Here is a 14908-nt window from a genome sequence, read left to right as displayed (position 1 = left end):
AGGAAAACAATATAAACACATCAGTTTTTCCAATTTGATCTACATGTTTAATGTAATGCACATATAATTTAAGTAGGATTTTTCATTCAATTCGAAGGGCTGACTTTAAAATATGTAAGAAAGAGTAAAGGGCCAAAATTGGCCAAAAACCTTCTGAAATAGATTAAATAATGGTAACTTGATCGAGAAGTTTTCAAAAGTAATTATGAAGTTCTATTAATTATAGCAATGTGGCATTGGTACAGGGAAGACAAATTGATCAATGGAACAGAAAAATGAGCCTAGAAAGGGACCTGTTCTTAGGTGTGAGTATAAACTATAGATATTTAAGTTGGAGAATTAGGGAATTTTGATTAAAATTTTGATAAGCAACAAAAAAATGACATGATAAATCAGCATAGAAAGAACAGCAAAAAAAGGAGTCATTATCCAATATGGGAATAAAAGAAAAATCAGGAAAAAAATCCAGATACATTACAGGATTAAATATCTAAAGCAACCTTTAAAAGTTTAAGTAGAATATTGAAATAATATAGTTTAACATTGGAGTAGGGAGGGGTTTCTTAATACTCAGAAAGCATTAATTGTAAAAAAAAAAGGCAGAAAATTTTACTATATAAACGTGAAAATATTCTGTTTAGAAGATCCCTTAAAGAAAGTGAAAAAACAAACTATACATTGGGAGAAGATAGTTGCCTTTACAAATGACAAAAGAATGTGTGTGGTACACACACACACACACACACACACACACACACTCACACACACACACACACACAATATTACCTTCTCCCATATTGCATAATGATCATCAAGTACATTGGTTCTTAGTTTGTATAAGCTGTTGGAACTCTCCTACTATAATCTATAGGTCTGGTCATTTGGATTAGAACAGGTGAAGTATCAAGTAAATATATTTTTCTAAAATACAGAAAGAAGGCAATTCCTACCTCTGTGGAGTTTTGAAAAACTATAAAAGTGATCCAGGAGGCTAATATAAACAACAGTACCAGCAGTGGTTTACGATTTGTCATACTCATTGTCATGAGTAGGATCCTACAAGAGACAATATCAAAACTAGCACAAATAAAACACAACAAAACAAAAAATCAGAAACAAAATGCAGAAATACATGAAAAGTTTATACTTTCTGATTCTTTTTGTCCTCAGATAAGTCACTCCCAGAATAGAACCTAGGGCTTCTCAGCTGCCTTTGCTGTCTCCCAGCTGCTTTCTTTGGCTGTCGGCTTATACCTTCAAAGGAAGAGCTGTTCTGAGACATAGAGTCCACTATGGACTCTTAAGAAATTGAGAAACTGAGAGCCCAAAGAATGCAGAGTTGCTCATGTCCAGGTGTAGTCTCCAGGCTACATACCACCTACCAGGTTTCCTATTCTCTTTCCTTGAACATAAAGAACAGACACAAACATTCCAGTAAATGCCGACCCTAAGAATCACATTATCCCGCTTCTCTTTTACTGTAACTTGATTTTTCCAGGTTCCTTATTACAAAGCTGTTGATATCTCTTATCCTACCAGCCTTTCTAGCACTCCTCAAGCTTGAAAATAATTATTTTAAAACTCAGATTTCTTTCTTCATTTTAAAAAAGTTTGGGCTGTATCAATGTTTTTTTCTATGGTTATATCTACTTTCTGTCTTTGTCATGGAATTTCAAGTTATTAAGTCAGATTGCTTGAATGCTGCCCTTCTAAAATTTTCCATCTCGAAAAATTTACTCTCTTCTGGAAGCACCTCCTACACTGTATCCCCAGTTTATACATAGATATTAGAATTTTCTGCACCCAAGAACAACTGTTATCCCCACCCCGCTGGTCAATTTTGCAAATATTTTCATACCTTCAGAGTTTAAAGACTTTGTTCAATCTTCTACATTGAAACTATGCTTAGCTGGATGTTGAGGCTTTGTTCTGAAGTCACCAGTGTACTACTGGGGCACCTCCCCTCTGTGCCAAAACAAATCACAGGTGTAAGTTGCAGTATGCATGCTTTTACCTTGGATCTAGAATCTTTACTTGTTTTGGCTAAGGTGAGTGTCAGGCACGCCAGGTTCACCTTGAGGAGGGGCCTGGATCACAAACTACACTTATCAGGTCAAGCAGACATGGGAAGGAAAACAAAATTCTCAGTATAGTAGATTAGATCATTTTAATGTCCTGAGACTTTATTATTCTAATTCCAGCAAGTGTACAAGAAATACCCAACACAAAAATGAGTGAATAGAGCTGGAAATTTGAATGATTGAAAGTAGACAGTCTTTCATGAAAAGCTGAACTACCTAGTTTCTATCTGAGCCTTGTCATCAAGACACAGTTGCCAGGATTTAAGTGCATACTATCTCATATACAGTAGGTCCTCAGTAAAATTTGTTGAATTGAACTGAAAGGACCTCAAATACAATGTAGGCAAGACAATGATACTGATGGAATCTCAGACTAACAGAGTGATACCTTATAGTCTTGAGTTTAAAGCCATCTGGAATTTGTATTCTTGACCTGATAGAAATGGTGTCAGAAAAAGCAGGTGCTCAGCACAAATGCCCCAGTGCCCATGGGAAGCAGCAGATGATCATACTGTGAATCCCTCCACATTTGTGCTGTCCCACACAGGAAGTTAAAGATATTTAAACATGTCCATCAATTCTCCTAGATGTATATATACATACACATATACACACATATATACGACAATCAAGATCTGTTTTGCAAGGTTTTCTAAGGTTTTGATAATCCTTCCAACATCCTTAATTTTTCTCTACCAAACTGGCCTTAACAATATTTCTTTATGTTTTCACATGATAACAGTTGGAAGCTGTTTTAAGCATGTATGACTGGGTAAGATTGCTCAATTCTGCTTTAGGGAGTCCCTAATAAGAGATTAATATTTGCAGTGGGTCTGGTTTGATTGCTCCTTAAAACTGATGCCAGCAACTACCCAAGTTTACTGTCTGCTCAGAAACACATAAATATATGGATTTTAATATGCTTTTGTCATATAGATATTACAATTTAATATTAACCTGGTATCTTTTTATGAGATAGGCATGATGGATATGCTGACTTAAAGAATTGAGAGCACAGATGAGAGTTTAAATGATTTGTCCAGGTCATCCAGTGAGCTTTGAAACAGAGTTGAGAGCAGGATTCCTGTCATTTTGATCTGACTCAGAACACTTTCCACTCTTAAGCTTGACTCCAATACATATGGTATAACCAAGTTCAGGTAGATCCTGTGGCTCATATATTTGTTGTCTATTATTTTCAAAAGAAAAGGCTCTTTTTCACCATATTTTCCTTCAAATTGCTCAAAAGTCTGGTGTGAGCAAGATATATGGTCCTCCTTGGTGTCCTCTGTGTAGTAATGTGTGGTTTTGTTATCATCCGATTGATTAGTTCCCTTTCCTTTACATTTATGGGTCTAAATGAGGGATCTAAACATGAGAGCTCATTCAGGGGTAGAAACATGGAGCCAGGAGTTTACACAATAAAATATAAACTAGGAGATCATCAGTTTTTTGGGGGTAAAAGTAGTGCTGGCCAGGGTCTAAAAGATCCCAAGCAAAAGGGGCAGACCATCAGCATCAGGCAAAGTGAAGAGGTGATGTCAAGAGAACACTCAGTGGAGACTGAGATGCAAGTTAGGGGAATGGCGTTGTGGCCCCAGGAATCAAACAAGATGCACCTCATTGCCAGAGAGGCTGCACTGGATGGTAGTAAATCTCATGCCCACGTCTGAGTACAAAGAGAGGGTCCCTGTCTCTGGAAGGATGAGAGAAGAAGCAATAGACAAGACTCAAGATTACAACAATGAGAACTTGGCATAGAACTTTTTATGTCACTAAGTAATGACGAAGGGCACAGGCTATTGCTCCTTAGATATGTTAATAGAAAGAAAAAAGCCAATGATGTAGCAGGTATATGGTTAGAGAGCTCACCATGGCCCCAGATTTATAGAAGGTCATGGACACTGTGCCATTTTTAGGTATACTACAGGAAAGTGCATGAAGTTAAGAGTGACTGCCATGCCCATAGTCCTCTTTGGAAAAGGTGGTTTCAAACTCATCACTAGGGCTGCCTCATGTCCTAAAATCCCTTCCAGTTAGTTTCTCAGCAACACTTAATGATCTCTGTGAGGCATTGGAGCATGTTGGGGTATGAGAGGAAGAATTTTTTCTCACCCCCCCAACTTCTCAGACAAAATTCTAAAATGTGAGAAACTGTCAAAAGTACCTAAAACAAACTACACATATTGCAAACATAAGTCATTATATTTTTATTCACTGTCAATATGAAACATGTTTGCCATGAAGATAAAAAACAAAGCACAGGAAAACCATGAGCATCTCGTTCAAATGCACCTGACTTTGACACTTTAGCAATACTAAGAGTATGTGTCTAGGGATTTTCTTCATTAGCTAAATGAACATGTTTGTTCTGATAGTGATGTGGTTGGTTTCCTGAACAACTTTAATGGATCTGCACGACCTGAACAGGAGAATATGGGCATCTGGCCATCTACTCCATTTTTGACCAAACACTGAATAGCACATTTACCTGGCTGAGACTTTGCCTCCAAGATAGAATGAGGAAGAACTTATTTTAAAAATTTGCAAGTCGTCATGCCCTTCAGCATTGACTGGAATTCCTCTCCTACCAAGAAACTTTTAGCTATATGACTGTAAGGCAAGTGTATGCCTACTTTTTTTTTTCCTGTGAAAAACATGAACAAAATGGAGCAACTTAAATACAGATATTTTAGAATGATAATTATTCCATTTACTAATATAAATAGATACATTGTTAAGGTGCATCATTTCTCTGCATTAGAACACTGCAGTAATAATTTCTATAGGCAAAATCTGTCAATGGATCCTAAAACTAGTGAAAGAAAGTTTAAGAGGAAAAAAGAATATTTTTCCACCAATACATTTATTAATTTAAAAGTGAAACATAGTAACTTTACAGTGGAGAAAATCTACAGACACCAGTTTACCCAAATGATCAAGGTTAATATTACTGAAAAGAAGATACATCTTTTTTTCATGAATGTTGTATTGAAAATACCCATCTGTGGTATTCTTGATGAAATTTATGACCTTAATATAAGTATGAGAAAATATTTGGATAGAACAAATTGAAGGACATTCTACAAAATAACTAATACTCTTCAAAAGTATTGTGATCATGAAAAGCAATGCAAGACTGAGCAACTTTCAGAGCTTAGAAGAGACTAAGGAGACTTGATGGTTAAATGCAATGTGGGATCTTGGATTGGGTTTTGGAACAGAAAAGGAACACTAGTGGTAAAACCGGTGAAATTTAAATAAAGTCTGTAGTTTATTTAATAGCCGCTAATATACCAATGTTAATTTCTTGCTTTTGAACATTGTGCACTGGTTATACAAGATGTTATCATTAAGTGAAGCTGGCTAAAGGATATATGAGAACTGTCTGTACTATTTTTGAAACTTTTCTATAATTATAAAATTATTTCAAAATAAAAAGTTTCGAAAACTTTCTCAAATGGAGGAAATAATATGTATCCTCATGAAATGATTTATTTTGCCCACATAATCTACCAAATAACTTATCAAATAGTAGGCTGGAGGGAGTATAGTAGCATCAGGCATCACTAGAGACTCCCAAAGGTAGTGAGTAGAAACTTACATGTACAAATGAATGAGCTAGTTCTGAACTTTAAATCCTCCCCCATTGCTATCACTGGGTGCACTATTATCATTTTCTTTGGGACAGTAATTTATTGTGTGGGATTTTTTCATACATTATAGCATATTTTGTATTCTCAGCTCATTGCCCAAAATGCACGTAGTAATCCAACATCGTAATAGCAACCACCATTTTTCCCTCACATATTTCCAAATACCACCTTTGGTTGAGAATTTCTGGTTTAGATAGATCCCATAAGGACAGTAGTTCTTTAGAAAAGGTGTGTTTGAGTAGAGGTACAGAGAAGTCACTTGAGGCCAGTATCACATTATGTGTGTGGCTGACAAGATGGGAAATTGTTGAGAACAGATCAAAACAAGCTCTTAGCACTAAAGAACCCTTCTAAGAATTTCTGTTGACTCAATGCCAAGGGCATAAGTTAAGGCTTGGAATTTGGCCTGTTTGTCTAGGGTGATATTACTGTTGGTAGTAACAGGTAATCTCAGCAAATAAAATAATGAGACATCTGAAGAACACAACCACTATATAAGAAAGGAAAAAGTAATGGACAACATGCAGCAAAAATTAGAATTAAGCACAATAAATATCATTAGAGAGAAATAAAGTAGAGATACTGATTGTCTGGTTGTAAAGCAGAAATAAGCAGGCATAAAGAACTAGTTGAAAATTCTTAGTCTCGATGTATAATAACTGAAATAAATAATAGTATGGTGCAAGAGTAGAATATATGCAAAAATCAAATTAATGAGCTGGAGGATCAGGTTGAGAAACTTTCCCTGAAATTAAGAAGGAGTATAACATTGAAAGAATATGGAAGACAAGTTAAAAGATAGGCAGCAAGAAATAAAAATGACAATATCCATTTTAATAAGAATTCTAGAAGAGTAGAGTAAAAACCAAGGAAACAGAGAAACTCATTATTTTCAAGAACATGTGAATATCAAAAAAAAAATAAAATAAAATAAATAAATAAATAAAGAACACACTTGGTCACAAGAGAAATCTCAACAACTTTTAAATTCATCATTTAAATGTAAATCACAATGAAATTGCAATATATTTGACAGTGAATAACAATGAAAATCTTTATATCAATGACTTGGTGGAATGCCACAAATGCACCTGACTTTGACACTTTAGCAATACTAAGAGTATGTGTCTAGGGATTTTCTTCATTAGCTAAATGAACATGTTTGTTCTGATAGTGATGTGGTTGGTTTCCTGAACAACTTTAATGGATCTGCACGACCTGAACAGGAGAATATGGGCATCTGGCCATCTACTCCATTTTTGACCAAACACTGAATAGCACATTTACCTGGCTGAGACTTTGCCTCCAAGATAGAATGAGGAAGAACTTATTTTAAAGATTTGCAAGTCGTCATGCCCTTCAGCATTGACTGGAATTCCTCTCCTACCAAGAAACTTTTAGCTATATGACTGTAAGGCAAGTGTATGCCTACTTTTTTTTTTTTTCCTGTGAAAAACATGAACAAAATGGAGCAACTTAAATACAGATATTTTAGAATGATAATTATTCCATTTACTAATATAAATAGATACATTGTTAAGGTGCATCATTTCTCTGCATTAGAACACTGCAGTAATAATTTCTATAGGCAAAATCTGTCAATGGATCCTAAAACTAGTGAAAGAAAGTTTAAGAGGAAAAAAGAATATTTTTCCACCAATACATTTATTAATTTAAAAGTGAAACATAGTAACTTTACAGTGGAGAAAATCTACAGACACCAGTTTACCCAAATAATCAAGGTTAATATTGCTGAAAAGAAGATACATCTTTTTTTCATGAATGTTGTATTGAAAATACCCATCTGTGGTATTCTTGATGAAATTCATGACCTTAATATAAGTATGAGAAAATATTTGGATAGAACAAATTGAAGGACATTCTACAAAATAACTAATACTCTTCAAAAGTATTGTGATCATGAAAAGCAATGCAAGACTGAGCAACTTTCAGAGCTTAGAAGAGACTAAGGAGACTTGATGGCTAAATGCAATGTGGGATCTTGGATTGAGTTTTGGAACAGAAAAGGAACACTAGTGGTAAAACCGGTGAAATTTAAATAAAGTCTGTAGTTTATTTAATAGCCGCTAATATACCAATGTTAATTTCTTGCTTTTGAACATTGTGCACTGGTTATACAAGATGTTATCATTAAGTGAAGCTGGCTAAAGGATATATGAGAACTGTCTGTACTATTTTTGAAACTTTTCTATAATTATAAAATTATTTCAAAATAAAAAGTTTCGAAAACTTTCTCAAATGGAGGAAATAATATGTATCCTCATGAAATGATTTATTTTGCCCACATAATCTACCAAATAACTTATCAAATAGTAGGCTGGAGGGAGTATAGTAGCATCAGGCATCACTAGAGACTCCCAAAGGTAGTGAGTAGAAACTTACATGTACAAATGAATGAGCTAGTTCTGAACTTTAAATCCTCCCCCATTGCTATCACTGGGTGCACTATTATCATTTTCTTTGGGACAGTAATTTATTGTGTGGGATTTTTTCATACATTATAGCATATTTTGTATTCTCAGCTCATTGCCCAAAATGCACGTAGTAATCCAACATCGTAATAGCAACCACCATTTTTCCCTCACATATTTCCAAATACCACCTTTGGTTGAGAATTTCTGGTTTAGATAGATCCCATAAGGACAGTAGTTCTTTAGAAAAGGTGTGTTTGAGTAGAGGTACAGAGAAGTCACTTGAGGCCAGTATCACATTATGTGTGTGGCTGACAAGATGGGAAATTGTTGAGAACAGATCAAAACAAGCTCTTAGCACTAAAGAACCCTTCTAAGAATTTCTGTTGACTCAATGCCAAGGGCATAAGTTAAGGCTTGGAATTTGGCCTGTTTGTCTAGGGTGATATTACTGTTGGTAGTAACAGGTAATCTCAGCAAATAAAATAATGAGACATCTGAAGAACACAACCACTATATAAGAAAGGAAAAAGTAATGGACAACATGCAGCAAAAATTAGAATTAAGCACAATAAATATCATTAGAGAGAAATAAAGTAGAGATACTGATTGTCTGGTTGTAAAGCAGAAATAAGCAGGCATAAAGAACTAGTTGAAAATTCTTAGTCTCGATGTATAATAACTGAAATAAATAATAGTATGGTGCAAGAGTAGAATATATGCAAAAATCAAATTAATGAGCTGGAGGATCAGGTTGAGAAACTTTCCCTGAAATTAAGAAGGAGTATAACATTGAAAGAATATGGAAGACAAGTTAAAAGATAGGCAGCAAGAAATAAAAATGACAATATCCATTTTAATAAGAATTCTAGAAGAGTAGAGTAAAAACCAAGGAAACAGAGAAACTCATTATTTTCAAGAACATGTGAATATAAAAAAAAAAAAAAATAAATAAAGAACACACTTGGTCACAAGAGAAATCTCAACAACTTTTAAATTCATCATTTAAATGTAAATCACAATGAAATTGCAATATATTTGACAGTGAATAACAATGAAAATCTTTATATCAATGACTTGGTGGAATGCCACCAAATTATACTGAGAGGGAATTACATAACTGTAAATGCAGCTATTAAACAGTAATGAGAATTAAGATGAGCTGGATGTCCAAGTCAAGAAAAAGAAGAGCATAGTACACCTGAAGAAAGTAAAAGGAAATCATAAATATAAGAGCAGATACTAATAGGAGATAAAACAAAGAAACAATAGAAATGTTCAGCAGAATAAAAAGATAATTCTTAGAACAAAACTAAAAAGTGAGCAACTTTCTAGTAAATTTGATCAAGAGAATAAAAGAAAATATGCAAATGACTGATTTGGGGAATAAATAAAAGGTACACCACAGCTGATACCAGCAAGATTTTTGAAATCATGATAGTGTACTAGAATTACTTTGTGTTAATACATTTTCAAAGTTTGAAAAAAGGAAATATTTTCAAAATATCTAACAACAAAACCCATAATCTCAGTCTAACCATGGGAAAATACCAGATGATAAAAATCCCAGTTGAGGGATATTCTATATAAAATACCTGATCAGTACTTCTCAAAACTGTCTAAGTCATCAAAAACAAGGAAAGTTTGAGAAACTATTATAGCCAAAAGGAGCCTAAGAAGACATGACAACTAAACATAACATGGGATCTTGAAACAGAAAAATGGCATTAGGTAAAAATAAAAGAAATCTGAATAAAGCAATAGTCATTAGTTAATGATAACATATCAATATTGGTTCATTAATTATAACAATGTACCCAAATGTATGTGTTACTATTATAATATCTATCAAATATATGTATTGTTATAGTATAAATGTACCATAACTTAAAGTGTTAATAATAAAAGAGTGCAGGGTATATGAGTACTTTCTGTGCTATCTTCTCAATTTTTCTATAATCTAAAACTGCTTTAAAAATAAAGTCTATTAAAATTTTAAAAAATGTAATTATTAAAGAATATGAATTCATTATACAAAAAAACCTCTCCAAATCTTACTGCCAATAAACAAGTTTTACCTAATTTTGACCCTATTTTACCTATATTATATAAACTATTTAAAAATAGAAAAAGGCTAAAAATTATATGAATGATTTTGTGAGAAAGTATAGGATGAAAAAATTAATTTCACCATGAAACATATGTGAATAATTTTAAATAAGTTACTAGCTAATTGAATTCTGCCATGTATGGGGGAAGTAAACCATCATGTTAGGTTTGTCCCAGAAGGACAACGATGGATATCCACTGCATTTTATCATGTGAGGATTCACTCAGAACCCCATAGTTGGAATGAAAATTATTTTAAACTGAAGGCATTTGAGATTCAACAGACGTAAGTAGCAACCTTCTTGAAACTTTGCTTATCTGACTAAAACAGCAACTTCTGGGAAATGAGGCTACCATAATAAATCAGCCCTCTGGGAGTGTGTCATGGCCATGAAGATGGAAAGACCATTGGCAGCTACATAAAAACACATTATCACAAATTTCATTATTTCTCATTTGTTCTAAAAAACAATTTGTTTTTCCTAAAGAAACCCAGTTGTTCTTCCTACAAGAGCCTCCTCCCTTTCTTTTCCTTAATAAATTAGATGTGTAAAAGTCTAACTTTAATCACTTAACAAGACAGATACTTCTTTTGTTGACTCCCATATGCATATAAATCTTTTGCTCCTATTAATCTATATTTTGTCAGTTTAATTCACAGGGTCACTTACTGAACATAAGAGAGTAGAGGAACAGTTTTTTCCTCCCTGACAATTACATTAACATTTAGATGAAAAAAAAAAATTGGTCATTTCAATTGATGCTGAAAAAAGTCAATAAAATGCAACACTCATTAATAATTTAAAAACAAAACAATGTAAAACAACCTCTTAGCAAACTGGGAATAGAAGGAAACGTGATTAGTATAATGAAAGATATTTATTAAAACCCTACATCAAATACATTACACTTACCCGTGATATTTTAGAAGAATTCACACCAAAGTTAGAAACACATTAAAATAGTTTGTCATCATGACTTTTATTCAACATTTTCCTGGAGTTGTAGCAAAAGTAAGAAGACCTAAGGAAAAAAAAAAAATGAAAGAAGAGACAGAAAATTATTGTCTCTGCTGATGATATAAAAGCCTATATAGATAATCCACAAATTATTAGAAATAATAAGAATGTTGGTCAAGTTGTTAGATACAAGATTGTGAGCTGCATAATTCCCCGCCCTCCCAAAATTCATGTTCACCTGGAACCTCAGATTGTGATCTTATTTGGATATAGGGTCTTTGTAGATGTAATTAGTTAAGGATCTCAAGATAAAATCATTCTCAATTTAGGGTAGGCCCTAAATTCAATGGCTGGTGTCCTTAAAAAAGAAAAGGAGAGAGGCCATTTGAAGACAGAGGCAGAGATTGGATTTTACTATCAAAAACCAAAAAGTGTCTGGGGCCACTAGAAGCTGAGAGGAGTAAGCCAGGATTCTTCCCTTGAGACTCTGAGGAAGTATGGTCTTGCTGATACCTTGATTTCAGATTTACAGCCTCCAAATTTGTAAGAGAATAAATTTATGTTGTTTTCAGCCACACAGTTTGTGGTACTTTGTTATGACAGCTCTACAAAATTAATTGACATAAAAAATCAATTGTATTCCTAAACAGTATTAATGACCAATTAAAAATATAAAAGTAAAAAAATCCCATATGCAGTAATATCTAAAATTAACACGGCCTAAAAGAAGACATGAATAGGATAGTATGTCATGTTTATGAATAGAGAAGTTGAATATCATAAAGATTGCAATTCTCCCTCCTCAATTCTATCAGAACCCTATAAAGTAATTCTAAATACAAATGAAAGAGCAAAAGGCCAAAAATAGGTAACACGATCTGCAGAAGATGATCAAAATAAAGGGACTACACTATCCGATATCAATTTATTAAGAAGCAATTATAACTCAGACGATGTAGTATTTGCATAGCTATAAACAAATTGACCACTGAGGTAGAATAAAAAACTCATAAATCAACCCACTAAGAAATCTTGATAAATAGCAGAGTTGTCATTATAACTTGATGGAAAAAGATATACAATTTAATAAACGATTATTCATACCGAAAAAAGAAAACACCATAAAATAAGATTCCTACATCACATAATGCATGCCTGCAAATTCCAGGTTGATTCGTTTCTAAATTATAAAAAACCAAAGTTTAAAAATTTAGGAGAAAATGTAAAAATATATTTATGACTCTGAAATCTAAAAAAATTTCTTAAAGATGAAAAAAAAAACCAAGGAAATAACTCACAAAAGATCACAAACTATAGAAAAAAAGTTGATAAATTTAACTATATCAAAAATTTTAACTTCAGTGCAACAGAAGATACCCTAAAATTAAGTAAAAATGTGAGATGTTAACTTAAAAATAAAAAGTCAAAGAGAGGCAACACGGTGCATTTGAGATAAAAAAAGAATTGTAGTCAAAGAGAAGTGAGAGTGTATATGCAGAAAGAAAGACGGAATTGGGGTCTTTTCTGTGGGTAGGAAAGATTTTGAAAAAAATAAATAAATAATTTTTGTTAAAAAAAAAAAAGAATTGCAATCCATAGGCATAGATTCAGACAGAATTCCAAATTATGTCCTGATTATGGGGTGAAGACAAAAGGTTTTTATGAGAAAGCGAAGGAAAATAATTAGATAAATAGAAGGAAAGAATTTCTATTGGCGATAATAGGCTAAGTTATTCTTCACTTATACATGACTGTTTACCGATTCTAAAGAATGTCTTTAATTATCAGTCATTATAGTTAGGATGTCAGCTTTCTTTTAGTGTTACAGTTTTTGTAAAAGAATTTTGGTTTGGTCTAGTCTAAAGGTAGTTTTGCCTAGTTCAAACATTAAGATTCTTAGTGTAAGATGTGCACTGTAGTTCCTCTGGAGAGGCTGGCTCTGACTCTGTTTTAAAATGGCTTCACTTATGCCAACTTTTCACATTTTCCCCTTTTGATTGGTTTCTTAGAAAGCATTGCTGATCAACCATCGAAAGACAATGCTGATCAGTTAATAAAAGCCTCCTTGGTCTTCTATTGCCAGGAAGGCTCATTCCTGGTATGTTATGTCTCAAATAGGAGGGAAAGTGATTTCCTTAGGAGTCTTAGGCCACATTTGAGCATTAAGATCAGCAGAACAGAGGAAGTTTACCACCATGCTCCTTTAGGGGCAGACATCTTTTACAGTTCCTTGAGATTTTTTTATATAAAGTCTCAAGTAATGTTAATTTATTAAATAGACTTAATTAGTTTAGCATCCTCTTATTTAGAGGGGGTGGGGAAAGAGCTAGGGAAAAATCCTTTTGAAAATCTCAAAGTTATTTTCCAGTTAAGGAAAAGACTTTTAAAAATTTGAATTTTGAAAAGTTTGCCAAATGTATCAAAGGGTTTAAAACACTTGGCCAAATAAAGTAAGTCACTGTGAGACAATACTTAGTTATCCATTTAACCGGAATGACAGTTAAAGACTGCAGGCAAATACAGAAAGTTAAAAAGTTATAAGCAAAACTTAGTTTTTAGTTTTCTTAAGTAATCAAAAACCTGATGATGAGGAGCATGAAAATTATTTTGAAGAAGTAAAATATTTGCTTTCTTTTTATAATCTATATCAGGAGCATACCAATAGTGTGAGAAAACTTTGACCACTTTAAAGAAGGAAAAAAATTTTTTTAAAATTTTCCACCAGTTTTTTTAAATTTTAGTTTTTTAATTAGAGTTGACATTCAATATTATTTTATGTTAGTTTTAGGTGTACAGCATAGTGGTTAGACATTTATATAATTTACAAAGTGATCCCCTCAATTAGTCTAGAATCCATCTGGCTATATTCCCTATGCTAGACTTCATATCTAGGTTAATATTTTGTAACTACCAATTTGTATTTCTTAATCTCTTCATCTTTTTCACCCAGCCCCCCGAACTTCCTCCCATCTGATAATCCCAGTTTGTTCTCTGTACTATGATTCTATTTCCATTTTGTTCTTTCATTTATTTTGTTCTTTAGATTCTTCATATAAGTGAAATCATATGGTATTTGTCTTTGGCTTCTGACTTATTTCACTTAGCATAATACCCTCTCGGTCCCTCCAGGCCATGCAAAGGGTAAGATTTCATTTTAAAAAAAATGCCTGAGTATTATTCATATTATATATGCACCATTTATTCTTTATCCAATCTTCTATTGATGAGCACTTAATTTGCTTCCATATCTTGACTATTGTAAATAGTGCTGCAGTGCACATAGGAGTACTTATAAATTTTTGAATTAGTGCTTTGGTTTCCTTTGGATAAATACCCAGAAGTGGAATTGCTGAGTCATAAGTTAGTTCTATTTTTAATTTTTTGAAGAAACTCCCAGTTGTTTTCCACAGTGGCATACCAATTTGCAATCCCACCAACCGTGCACAAGGGTTCCCTTTTCTCCACATCTTCGCCAACACTTGTTTTTTTTCTTACTGGTGATAGCAATTCTGACAGGTGTGAAGTGATATCTCATTGTGGTTTTAATTTGCCTTTCTCTGATGATTAGTGACATTGAACATCTTTTCATATGTCTATTGGTCATCCGTATGTCCTCTTTGGAGAATGTCTATTCAGGTCCTTTGCCCATTTTTTAATTGGATCGTTTTTTT

The 14908-nt window shown here is 33.3% G+C and overlaps 1 protein-coding gene across 1 annotated transcript in view; it reads right to left on the bottom strand.

Annotated features, from left to right (window-relative positions):
* LOC105295613 (NXPE family member 4) overlaps positions 1 to 1050 on the bottom strand; it is a 17546-nt gene extending 16496 nt beyond the window's left edge. The window contains exon 1 of the mRNA XM_011365366.1: positions 951 to 1050. Coding sequence (XP_011363668.1) covers positions 951 to 1046 — 96 coding nt within the window. The 5' untranslated portion in view covers positions 1047 to 1050. The remainder of the gene's footprint in view (positions 1 to 950) is intronic.
* Between the last annotated feature and the right edge of the window lie 13858 nt (positions 1051 to 14908).

Source organism: Pteropus vampyrus, unplaced genomic scaffold, assembly GCF_000151845.1.
Source record: "Pteropus vampyrus isolate Shadow unplaced genomic scaffold, Pvam_2.0 Scaffold110, whole genome shotgun sequence".
NCBI lineage: Eukaryota > Metazoa > Chordata > Mammalia > Chiroptera > Pteropodidae > Pteropus > Pteropus vampyrus.
This window is presented reverse-complemented; position numbering and strand designations above follow the sequence as displayed.